Source organism: Rhipicephalus sanguineus, chromosome 8 (assembly GCF_013339695.2).
Source record: "Rhipicephalus sanguineus isolate Rsan-2018 chromosome 8, BIME_Rsan_1.4, whole genome shotgun sequence".
In the NCBI taxonomy this organism is placed as follows: Eukaryota; Metazoa; Arthropoda; class Arachnida; order Ixodida; family Ixodidae; genus Rhipicephalus; species Rhipicephalus sanguineus.
In genome coordinates this window covers 97,707,295-97,718,013 of record NC_051183.1, presented here as the reverse complement: position 1 = coordinate 97,718,013, position 10,719 = coordinate 97,707,295, and the positions used below count along the sequence as shown (strand labels likewise).

The following is a 10,719-nucleotide window of genomic DNA, read 5'->3' as shown; positions in this document are numbered from 1 at the left end:
TATCTTAAGATACACGATACATTATCGAATGTATCGAAAATACAGATACAGATACCCGTCTTTCGAGACGTATCGCGATACAGATACAAGATACCCATAGAGTATCTAAGATAGTATCTAAGATACATGTATCTTCGATACTGCCCAGCACTGACAGACTGGATCAACTAGTGTGAATGTGACCTTACTGCATATTTAAATGCATGCACATGCAAGAGAAAAACAATGCTAGAGAGAAAAAATTTAAGACACAGAATATTTATTCACACATTAGATAATATTTACACAATTTATAAAGTGCACAGAAGGTTCTCCACCGTTACGCTTCAGCAGAGCCCTGGTTGTCCTTTGCCCTGCAAATGTTTTGTACAATTTTTACATTTAGTCCTCCACACATTGCCTTACATTCTTCGAAGTCTAGAAGCAACACTACACATTCTTTGTCAAACACTTAAGGGACACTGCTCTTACACATTTTTTTTTATTTCTTGATCGATTTTGATGAAACTTGGTGACTTTATGTATGTCTGTGTGTGGATTTCTAATATGCAATTATTTTTCTAGCATAATGTGTAGAGTTTGAAATACAAAATATTTCGTATGGCGCTTGGGGAGCAAGATCTTTTCTAAACAGAGTGTTTACAAAGTTAATCGGCATATCACAATAATCTGCAATCAGAACAGTGTGCAGTGCAACAAAAATGGATGTTCTAAACCCATTAGAACAAAAGCTATAGTATGTTGAACGTATACACAAGTGAAATTCCAGCTTGAAGTTGACTCACTCATGTATGTTCAACATACCATAACTTTTGTTCTAATAGGTTTAGAACATCAATTTTTGTTGCACTGCACACAGTTCTGATTGCAAATCATCGTAAGAAAAAACCTCGCTCCTCAAAAGGCACATGAAATATTTTGTATTTTAAGAACTACTCGTCATACAAAAAAAATAATTGCATACTTGAAATTAGCGCACAAATATACATACACTAAGGAAGTTTCATCAAGATCGATCAAGAAATGAAAAAAATTTTTTTCAAGTGCTAAGTCCCCCCTTAAAATAATTCAATGCAGTCGCCTTTTCTGTTTCTGCACATGCGTGTTGCAAGCACATGAATATGGTTCAGTACTACATTTAAAAAAAAAAGGAGTCTCCTGACATATAGGACACGCAGAGCAGCACCTTACCGCTTGGCCAGCTTCTCAATATCCGCAAGCTTTTCAACAATGAAGTGACTCATTTGTTTCACTGCCAATGGTAGTACTCCTGCAGGCACACCTTGACGCTCTAGGCGTGCTCTGTAGCAGTCTGAAACAACAAAAGTTTTTACTAAACAGCCTTGGAAAAACTAGCTGCTTAAGGAAGTAATAGCATTACTACCACTTCAAAGTACAAGTCAAGAAAAAATTGAAAAAAAACAAAACAGATTTTTTAATACAGATGTTTCAGACATCTCTCTTAATGCAATGATGATGTGGTATGCATAGCCTAAAAGTTGTCTTATCAGTTTAGGTTTCAACAACACAGAAGGCATTCTCTAGTTAGGAAAAGCGGTTCATTTCAGCATTTTTTAGCAAAGGGAAAAGGCAAACCTTGCACACACACACAAATAATCTAAAAGCAATGTTACATTTCACAGATCTCCAGTGTGCACCGTGCAACTGTGGTATATAGCTAGGGGCCAACAATGACAGTAGAGCAGCATATCTCTTGTTTTGCCATTTTCTTAATAAAAGAGATACACCTTACGTTAAAAAAATGATGGCTGTCTAAACCCTTGTTGAATGGTTGGTTCTAACATTTTCAACTACCAGTGCATTTAAGAGACTTAAGACTTACACCTGCCTACACTCTGACATATTGAAAGTACACATGAACTTAAAGTAAGAAAGATGCAAGGTGTTGAGTCACCTTTTTACAACTACTTTATGTAAAGGTGTGTTCAATACTTGAAGCCAAAGTACATTGTAAAGTTAATCTCGGCTTCACAATAGACTCAACTGCAACCGAGCTTTGCCATGATTTCATGTACCAAGAATAAAATTGGCTCAATATGCATCACAAGAGACTGTCTGCGAACTTACCACGCATTATGTCCAGCTTCCATGGTGTAAGGGGAGCCTTACGTGGGCGGTCAGGGAACCTTGGGCAATGTTTCCCTGCATAACAGACATCCACAACAATGAATCCTCTAGTTACCAACTTTTATACACTACATGTTTTTGTATAATAACCAACCTTGCAGGGAGCGCTCCTTAAGGATGTCTTTTGGCCAAATGGTCACCAGCAGGTCTTTAACAAACAAGGAATCCTTATGGTGGCACTGCACATGTTCCCATGCACCTTTCTTGACCATGAGCCCTCGCCCAATGTCCACCTGCAGTGAACAGATGCATACTAATGGCATCCCTGTGCTGTGCAGCACATCTCACATCCCAAAACAATACAGGCCCATTTATTTCACCTGTACATTGTGAGCCAGTTCACGGTGGTGCTGCACTCCAGCATTCCTTTTATGAGCTTCACAAGGCAGTGTTAGCACCACAGCATTCATTTATAAAAATTGCAGCCATCGTGCAAGACTAGTTCACAAATTCCCTGCACCTTCTCAGTGAGGTGGTGCCGAATCCGTACAGCACAAGATGGCTGGAACCGCAGCAGACAACAAAGCCGACTGCATTCATCAGTACTGATGTCCAACAAGTACGTTAGTGAAATTGTTTTGGTAGTTGCGAATACCAGGCAACATAAGCGGTACTGCTTTCGCAAGTCATAGCTGCCAGAACTTGAGAGAATCGTATTCGATCCAGTATCGCGTTGCCGCTGCACATGCCGATACCTTCCTTGCATGACGACGGCGCCTAGGTCGCACAACCGTGGACCAGTTCAAGTAGTACACAGTAATACGAATAGACCTTATGTTACATGGTTTCCTCTGTTATATCAAGGAAGAATGCTTTAGTTCGTAATACTGACGTATTCCACTTACTTTTAGCAGCAGCACTTGCTACCATACTGAACTCACATTTACTCTAAAAAAGTTGTCAGATGCTACAATGTGCATCCTGCATTGCCATTGTAACAAATGCACTATATGTAGCAAGACCGTTGTTACATGCGCTTTTCAAAACATGACCAGGACACTGTTTGGGATATTCCATGCTTATACTTTCACATCAGCAGCAGAAACAGCTAAAAGGTTACTGAAAAGCAAGTCAATATCACTTGTCATGCAAGCAGACTTCTGTACTTTTACGTTGTAGGACAAGGACAAAAGCTTGTGAACCCTTCTACTAACCAATTACAGAAGGTAGTATCACTACGAACCAAACCCTCACCCTATCTCGTGTGTTGTCTTTGTGCGCTGCCCAATAATGGATATGTTTCAACTCGCCCGCATTTCGGTTATACTACAAACTCTCACTGTTCATTTGTACGTGATGGATGACCAGCAGCAACAGCAGTAGAGTAAACTTGACATATTGCGATGTTCGCATGAAGTGCTAGTGACAACAAAAATTTCTTTTCTTTGTCATTCATATGTTATGCTTAAAATTTACACATATCCATAATGATAACTGTATTCTTTTTAGAATGTCTTGCACAACTGTGCGCTGACAAACTTCTACAGCTAGTAATCTATAATGCTCAATCTTGCTTGTACATTGCTTTAACATGCTTTCAAAAGGACAATTGTGTGTAACTTGGACAGTAGCATACTAATGAAGTTCGAGATAGAATACCATCGTTTCACTGTCATTCAGTTGCTGATCAGATGGGCCTGGGAGAAGGGCTCGCTCTGTCAAGGGGTCTTGCGGTTCATCCGACAGAGAGGGGATTCCGAATGATTGGCTGCAATCTGTCTTTTTCATAATTCTGCAGCCGGCATTTAGACATGGGGTACAGGTCATTGCAATGCTGTTTGCATTATCAAGAGAGGAAAAAGTTAGAGCTGGCAAAACATTTTCATCAGATTTCACACAGAAGTTTTAGAAACGGTAATAGTTCACGATCTCAGGTGTACCGTACATTAGGTAAAAGTTGAAATATCTCTATTTCAAAACTGTCAAAATTTTTACGGTAACAAGCTGTGCAAACTACTAAATGTCGCAAGAATGGCGTTAATGCCTTCACAACACAAAATCTGTACAATTAGGATATTTTCTACTCTATACCTTTCATGTCTTCCAATGCAGAAATAACTTTGTCCTGAAGGTCTATATTCAGTCTTCTAAGTTGGGCTATCTCACTGTCCTTTTCTTCATTCTGTTTTTTTAATTCACGAATGATTGCTCTTTTTTTTTCAATCTGCTCCTCGAAATGCTCGATGGTTTCATGAGCCTTCCAAAGGCGTCCGCTGTCCGTCTCTTCTCTGTGCTGCTTTTTTAGAATGTGACCCGTGTCGATTTTGCCTCTTCATATTTTCTTTTTTGCTCTTCAGCAAGTGTAGAAGGCGCGACTCTGGGCCGCTTGTTGTTTTGCCTTTTGTTTTTTCTTTGATAGGGCTCTGGGAAAAATAGAAAACAACTCGTAACACACTGTTTACTCAACAAGTGTTAATCAAGACCTTTTGTAGGTGCTTTATAAAATAATTTACCTCCGCTTCGTTCTCGTAGTCGGAAGGTGCTGGCGAATAAGCCCTCTTAGGAATACGTGTTCTTTCTTTGCTCTGAGTGTCAGCGAAGTCCTCCGATTCTGGAAAACAAGAGGGCGGATTGCAACGTGAACATTTATTGAGCTAGTGTCCTACACACGTCAGCCTCTGATGGCACATCTCACGATCTTTAGCATGTACTTTTGTTGGTGTTATTGAATTGTATATTAAGAATCGAACCTCGTGTGAACACTTAGTACCGTTCTAATACAATATCATGCAGAAGGCAAAAGAGGAGCGTGCGGACCCTGCCATTAGGTATATTTCAAAGCTGGGGCCACAGACAAAAGCGCACTCTACCGCAAAAGTGCAGACCGGTAATGTGAGGCGATATACTTGACGCTGCGGGTATTTCTCCGCGGCCGGGCAAATAACAGCGTCATTGCTGTGGAGCTTTCAGGCATACTAAGTTAATAATGACGCCACACAATTTTGCGATCGCGCGTGAATTACAAAACGAACTAAGTGACGACCATGCCAGCGTAGATTACGGCTAAAACTACCTTGTAGTTATGAATGGCGAACAGTGCTTAACAGCCGGCCAGGTCAAAGCGAATGCATTTCACCGGCAACATATCAAGCAAAAAAATTTTAAGAGCAAGCTTACCTCCCAGTGCCAGAATCCGTGCCTTATAATAATCACTCTCTCCATCGTCGTCGGTCCAAATAAAGAGACTTGGACTTGAAGTCTTGGTGGTGACGCGGTGCAAAATCTTTCACATCGTCTACTGGAACAGTTTGAAGTTGCTTATCATCCTCATAGCGAACTCTAACGTGAGTAATCATCTCGCGATGTTGAACAAAACCAACGTACACGTGTAGTGCGAATTTACACACGTGCGCTTCAACTGACCGAATGGCTGACGTTTGCGCGAACAAAGCCGCACATAGACTGACCGCAGCTGCGCATCTGACAGTTTATTGACAAACATCTGATTCTTCACACTTTGTTACGCAGAAAATTAAGAAAAAAATGTTTTTTTTTACTTCATAGTGAATGTTCAATACTACGCCGTTTAAATAATTGACTTGTCGACTGGCTGCAGCGTGCACGTAATATCGTTGTTTCTGACCTGACTGTTTCTGGCTTTCATCGGAATCATCGCGTCCTGGAGTGAAATAAGCCGTGCCAGCTTGTTGCTTCCAGGCGTTGCGATGGAGCGTGGTCCGAAGAAAAGGAAGAGAGAACCTTACAAGACTTACTTAGGTCCCAAGTCGCAGTTTCTGCTACCAAGGAGCACTGCGCGCTCTTGCCTGCAGAGCGTAAGTTCTGATGATTTTCAACGTGGATGGGCACATTCGATCGGGTTTTTGCTTGATCAGGGCCCTGTTGATCATATCAGCAGGTATCCACAACATCGAACTGCATGGTGCTCAACGACACAGATCGTTGCGCCGTGTTTTACGATCATTTTTTGACAATCCTTCAATCAAGCTCTGCACGCGATCGAATGTACTCGGCCGTGCGAAATTGCTATTTTTTATCAGTGCATTTTCTTTTTCGCCAAGTTAGCGCAGCACTTTAAACCTAAACCTCATTTTCTTCTAGGACACCAGCACACGCGTGCCTCTTTCGAGTGACGACGCAGACAGTGACACAGAAAGGGCAGATCCACCAAGTCGAACTGCGTCAGAGAAGAGCTGGGAAAGTGACGTTGATAGCCCCGGCGAACGCTCGGAAAGTGATGAAGATTTCCCCGAGTCCGATAATGAGCCGGTAAATTGAGCTGGCAGTGGCGAGAACAATTGTTTTCTATACGATGAGCCGTTTACTATCGGCACACGTGTTCTATCGCAGGCAACGTCAAGTGTCGACCAGTTAGGCTCGTCAGCTGGCAGCACTTTGACAGCTCCTGCTGCAGCCCCAGAAGCACAAGAGCAGAGAAACAGTGGTCATACGTCACAGGACTTTCCTGCGCGCCTGCCTGACGCCCCATCAGATGAAGTTAGTTTGTCCTGCATGCTATGTTTACACGTATATTATTATCATCGATGGGAAATTAGAAATTTTGGTTTTTGTAGGAAGCCCCACTTCAAGACAGCATCGCAAGCTTTTCCGATGCAGATGATCCATCACTGTTTGATGAGGACGAAGAGGTAAATTTTATACACTTGTTGCACTTTGCAAATGTGTGCATTTCAGAGCTGGAAGATTCACATACACCAGAACAATTTTGAGCAAGTGCATTGGCACTGTGGCTGCTCTTGCATAATGAGTTCAGACGAGTTCTCCCTTGGGACAATAAGCTCTAGGAATAACCAGCAACAGTTCGCAGAGCATGGCATGGCACCGTACACTGGCTGGGGTGGTCTGTTCTCATGTAATTTATGTGCAATGAGAGCACTAGAACAGCTAACTAGAACTAGGCAGGATAGGTTACTGTGACACTGAATGTTTCTTTTTTCTTTTCTTTGCAGGATGTTATTTTAGATGATCATGCTCCACAGCAAGGTTTCCCTGGAGACTCCCTCAGATTGGATGATGACATGGTGTGTTTTATAACTGGAGATAACTAGATTTACGGTCAATTTCAAGGGCACTAGTATTCCAAGGCTCGTTTATGTACTGGAAACTGTCTGTGCTAAATGGGCACTGTTAGAAGTGACCAGTAATTTGATGAATGATTTGTTTTAAAATCACTGGCTCTTTCATTTTAAAGAATATCCCGCCAGTTAGTGTGTTAAAGGCTATAGCAGGCCTGCTGTTTTGTGTGATCAATGACTAATTTATTTGTTCATATTCTTTGGGCATATCACAGGCCACCATAATTGAATTGTGTGAAAGCCCCATTGATGAAAGCTCGTTCTTTTTTTTTTCTCACTTTCAGCAAGCTGCTCCTGATCCACTGACGGAGCCTGACCCTTATTGCAAGGCACGCTTTGGAGACCTTTTTACAGACATTGTCACTGAGAAAGTGGTGCTTTCAAAGGGAGATATCCTCCTTATGGCATTAAAGCATGCTGTGAAGAATAATTTGACTCTCACAGGCTTAACTAGTTTAATAGACCTCATCAACAGAATTTTTGACAAGCCTATATTGCCTCACCCACGGTATCACCTACATAAACTTCTTAACAAAACTGGCACCACTATGACTTTTTTCTTTTTTTGTCCAAAATGTTTTTCGCACATTGGCAGTGTTCAGACAAATTCCTACTTGAAATGCTTGGAGTGCAATCACACAACTTTTGTGTCTTCCCTCTCGGATGCTCCCTTTTTTGTCACTCTTGATGTTGAGTCACAACATCAAAGGTTGCTAAAAGACTGTGATCTCCTTGATTTAACAAAGCCCCTTCCACCGAACAGGACATTTTCAGACATCTGGGATGGTAAAATGTATCGAACTTTTGTAGCCGCAACTCAACACTGTGGACCAAGAATCAGTTTTTCATTGAATGCAGACGGGACCCCACTTTTTAAATCAAGTGGAACATCAATTTGGCCCATTCAGCTAATTGTAAATGAGCTCCCTCCACAGCAAAGAATGTCGAAACTGGTCCTGGCTGCATTGTGGTTCTGGAAAGAAAAGCCGAACATGGCACTTTTTCAAGGTACCTTTGTCGAAAAAATGAACGAGCTGTGCGAGAAGGGCGTTGAATTGCAACGTCAAGGAAAAGTAGAACAATATAAAGTGTACTGTATCTGTTCCAGTGTAGATTCAGTTGCCAGGGCACCGATGCAAGGCGTGACCCAATTTAATGGGTATTTTGGATGTAATTGGTGTCTGCAAAAAGGTGAAAGAGCTGGTGGGGCAACTAAATACCCAGTTCAGGAAGTTGAACCTCCCGAGAGAACAGAACTGCAGATGCTGACTGACATGGAGGTGGCTCTGAAAGGGGGAGTGGCTGTTCATGGGGTCAAAACGGTGTCGCCACTGATAAGCCTGCCCCATTTCAACATAGTGTGGAGCTTTGTGCCAGACTACATGCACTGCGTCTTGCTGGGAGTAGCGCGCCAGTTTTTAGAACTATGGTTCAACTCCGACAGCGAATGTTCTATAAGCCGACAGCAGCACATAGTGGACCATAGGCTTATGTCTATTAAGCCACCAATGGATGTGAGGCGAATGCCGAGGCCTACAGAAGAGCGGAAATGGTGGAAGGCCAAGGAGCTGGAAAACTGGCTTCTTTGCTACAGTGTGCCTGTTCTACATGGCATTCTGGATAAGGCATACTTGCAGCACTGGGCCTGCCTAGTCGAAGCCTTGCATATTATGTTGCAGCACACAATTAGCCCCGCCGAGCTTGCCATTGCCGAGGAGCTATTCCTGGAGTTCCACGTGCGTGCCGAAGTGCTGTTTGGCAAGTCATTTATGACTTTCAATATGCACCAGCTTACTCACATAGTAAAGAGTGTGCGCCTTTGGGGACCCCTCTGGACCCACAGTGCGTTCCCATTTGAGGCTGGGAATGGCAGCCTGAAAGGAGCTGTGAAAGCTGCGAACGGAATTGCTCATCAAGTCTGCCGAGTCCTACAGATGGATAACATGGTTGTAGAGCTTCAAGATCTGGCTGTTAACCCAAGTGTAGCCGAGTACTGCGCATCTTTTGATGGCACGTCAACACAAAAAAGCACACTTAGCTGTGATGGCTTTCGTTTTTTTGGACGCGGTTCCCAGCATGCACCAGCAGGCTTGCAGTCATCTCGGCATGGAACTACCCTTGAGTTCACCAAGTACAGACGAATGCTGACCAAGGGTTCAATTATCACTGACAGCATGTATGCATCCAACAAGAGAACTGACAGTTCTGTTGTAATACTTCAGGATGGGTGTTTTTCAGTCATTGAAGGAATCTATCATGGCAGTGACAACAAAGCATATATCTCCACAAGAAAATTAAGCTGCACTCCAGTAAAGTACAACTTGGTGACCATGTGTCATGTGCTGAAAGTAAATCGCAAGGCAGCAAATACGTCCCTAATCCAATGTTCAGAAATAAGCCAGGTTGTAGTGTTTGTGGACCTCGAAAGTGCTTCCTATGTATGCTTGCCTCCTAGTTCCGTTACACTGTAATATATTTAAAGCGAAACACTTTTGCTGTGTCAGTTTTAAAGGGACACTAAAGAGAAACAATGAACCGGCCTAGATTGATAAATTGTGCTCTGAGAACACTAATGTCGTTAATTTCACCGTCATAGGTTTATTAATAGAGGAGAAAATCAAGTTCAAAGTTTCATTTTTAAATTTTGCGCCGAAATCTCCCCGCTTGACGTCACGAATTTCAAAGTGTATTTATCCTATTTTGGCACCATTGGCTCAACAAAATTACCCCAAACTTGGTATGTGAAGTCTATGGCCACCTCAGAGGACAGTGCACTTCATTTTTACCGATTAGGAACTACGTAGTGCCTAGTAGGAGCCGTCAAAACATGTGACGTCATGGCGAATGGTGCGGAAACTTCAAGGTGGCGTCGCCACCTACATTTTGTTTTTGCGCGTTTTCTCGCTTACTAAGCATCTTCTCGCAGCAAGCATGGCGTTATTGGTATTGTGAAAGAGTACTTTACTAATATGAGAAAAATTGTTTCGCTCTTCAGTGTCCCTTTAAAGGAACCCTGTTAAGTACACAATATGCCCATAGACATGCGTGTTCTTTTTATGTCAGTGGCTGTTGAACTGCCTGAATTTTTTTTTCTCAGGCAATGTCCTTTCATTGGTTAAATACCATTTCAAAAGGGGCCCTGCTACACTTTTCCAAGTAACCCTCGAATGACCTCACTGAAGCAGCTTATTTCCTCACGAATTGATTTCCACTAGAATTTTTGAATCCGTCAAGTACGAGTAGAGCTGCATCATCAAGTAACAATCAAGTTATACCATGCCTGTTCTTTCCTTTTATTCTGTCCAGCACGCTGGAAGCTGCTTCCAGAATTGCTGCTATGTCAATTAAGTTTATTGCTTTTTCGTAGTCTATAAAAACTATATAGAGGGATTTGTTGTACTGTGCAGATTGAATTACTTGGTTGATTGCGTGGCTGTGACCAATTGTGGAATATCCTTTCCTTAAGCCAGCTTGTTCGCTTTCGTTCACGCATGAGCTTCCCATTGACAATAGATGG

At 42.3% G+C, this 10,719-nt stretch overlaps 1 protein-coding gene and 2 long non-coding RNA genes across 3 annotated transcripts; 1 reads left to right on the top strand and 2 right to left on the bottom strand.

The window, feature by feature from the left end:
- Nucleotides 1–253: 253 nt before the first annotated feature.
- On the bottom strand, nt 254–3,879 carry LOC119402236 (uncharacterized). Its single transcript, XR_007417181.1, has 4 exons — nt 3,748–3,879; nt 2,089–2,381; nt 1,192–1,312; nt 254–353 (listed from the first exon to the last, which is right to left on the bottom strand). It is a non-coding gene; the product is annotated as an uncharacterized LOC119402236 (long non-coding RNA).
- A 535-nt stretch (nt 3,880–4,414) lies between these two features.
- Nucleotides 4,415–5,309, bottom strand: LOC125759578 (uncharacterized). Its single transcript, XR_007417182.1, has 3 exons — nt 5,266–5,309; nt 4,602–4,699; nt 4,415–4,511 (listed from the first exon to the last, which is right to left on the bottom strand). It is a non-coding gene; the product is annotated as an uncharacterized LOC125759578 (long non-coding RNA).
- Nucleotides 5,310–5,774: 465 nt separating this feature from the next.
- Nucleotides 5,775–9,712, top strand: LOC119402235 (uncharacterized). The gene is made up of 6 exons (XM_037669369.2): nt 5,775–5,921; nt 6,208–6,375; nt 6,457–6,603; nt 6,681–6,755; nt 7,077–7,148; nt 7,487–9,712. Exons 1-6 carry the CDS (start codon nt 5,814–5,816, stop codon nt 9,671–9,673), a joined length of 2,757 nt encoding a protein of 918 aa, XP_037525297.1. The 5' UTR covers nt 5,775–5,813; the 3' UTR covers nt 9,674–9,712.
- The last annotated feature ends 1,007 nt before the right edge of the window (nt 9,713–10,719 follow it).

Bases quoted from the DNA above. Each gene is read 5' to 3' on its own strand.
- LOC119402235 (XM_037669369.2), top strand. From the start codon at position 5,814: ATGGAGCGTGGTCCGAAGAAAAGGAAGAGAGAACCTTACAAGACTTAC. The intron at 5,922-6,207 runs GTAAGTTCTGAT...ATTTTCTTCTAG, and splicing joins CGCGCTCTTGCCTGCAGAGC to GACACCAGCACACGCGTGCC. The intron at 7,149-7,486 runs GTGTGTTTTATA...TCTCACTTTCAG, and splicing joins TCAGATTGGATGATGACATG to CAAGCTGCTCCTGATCCACT.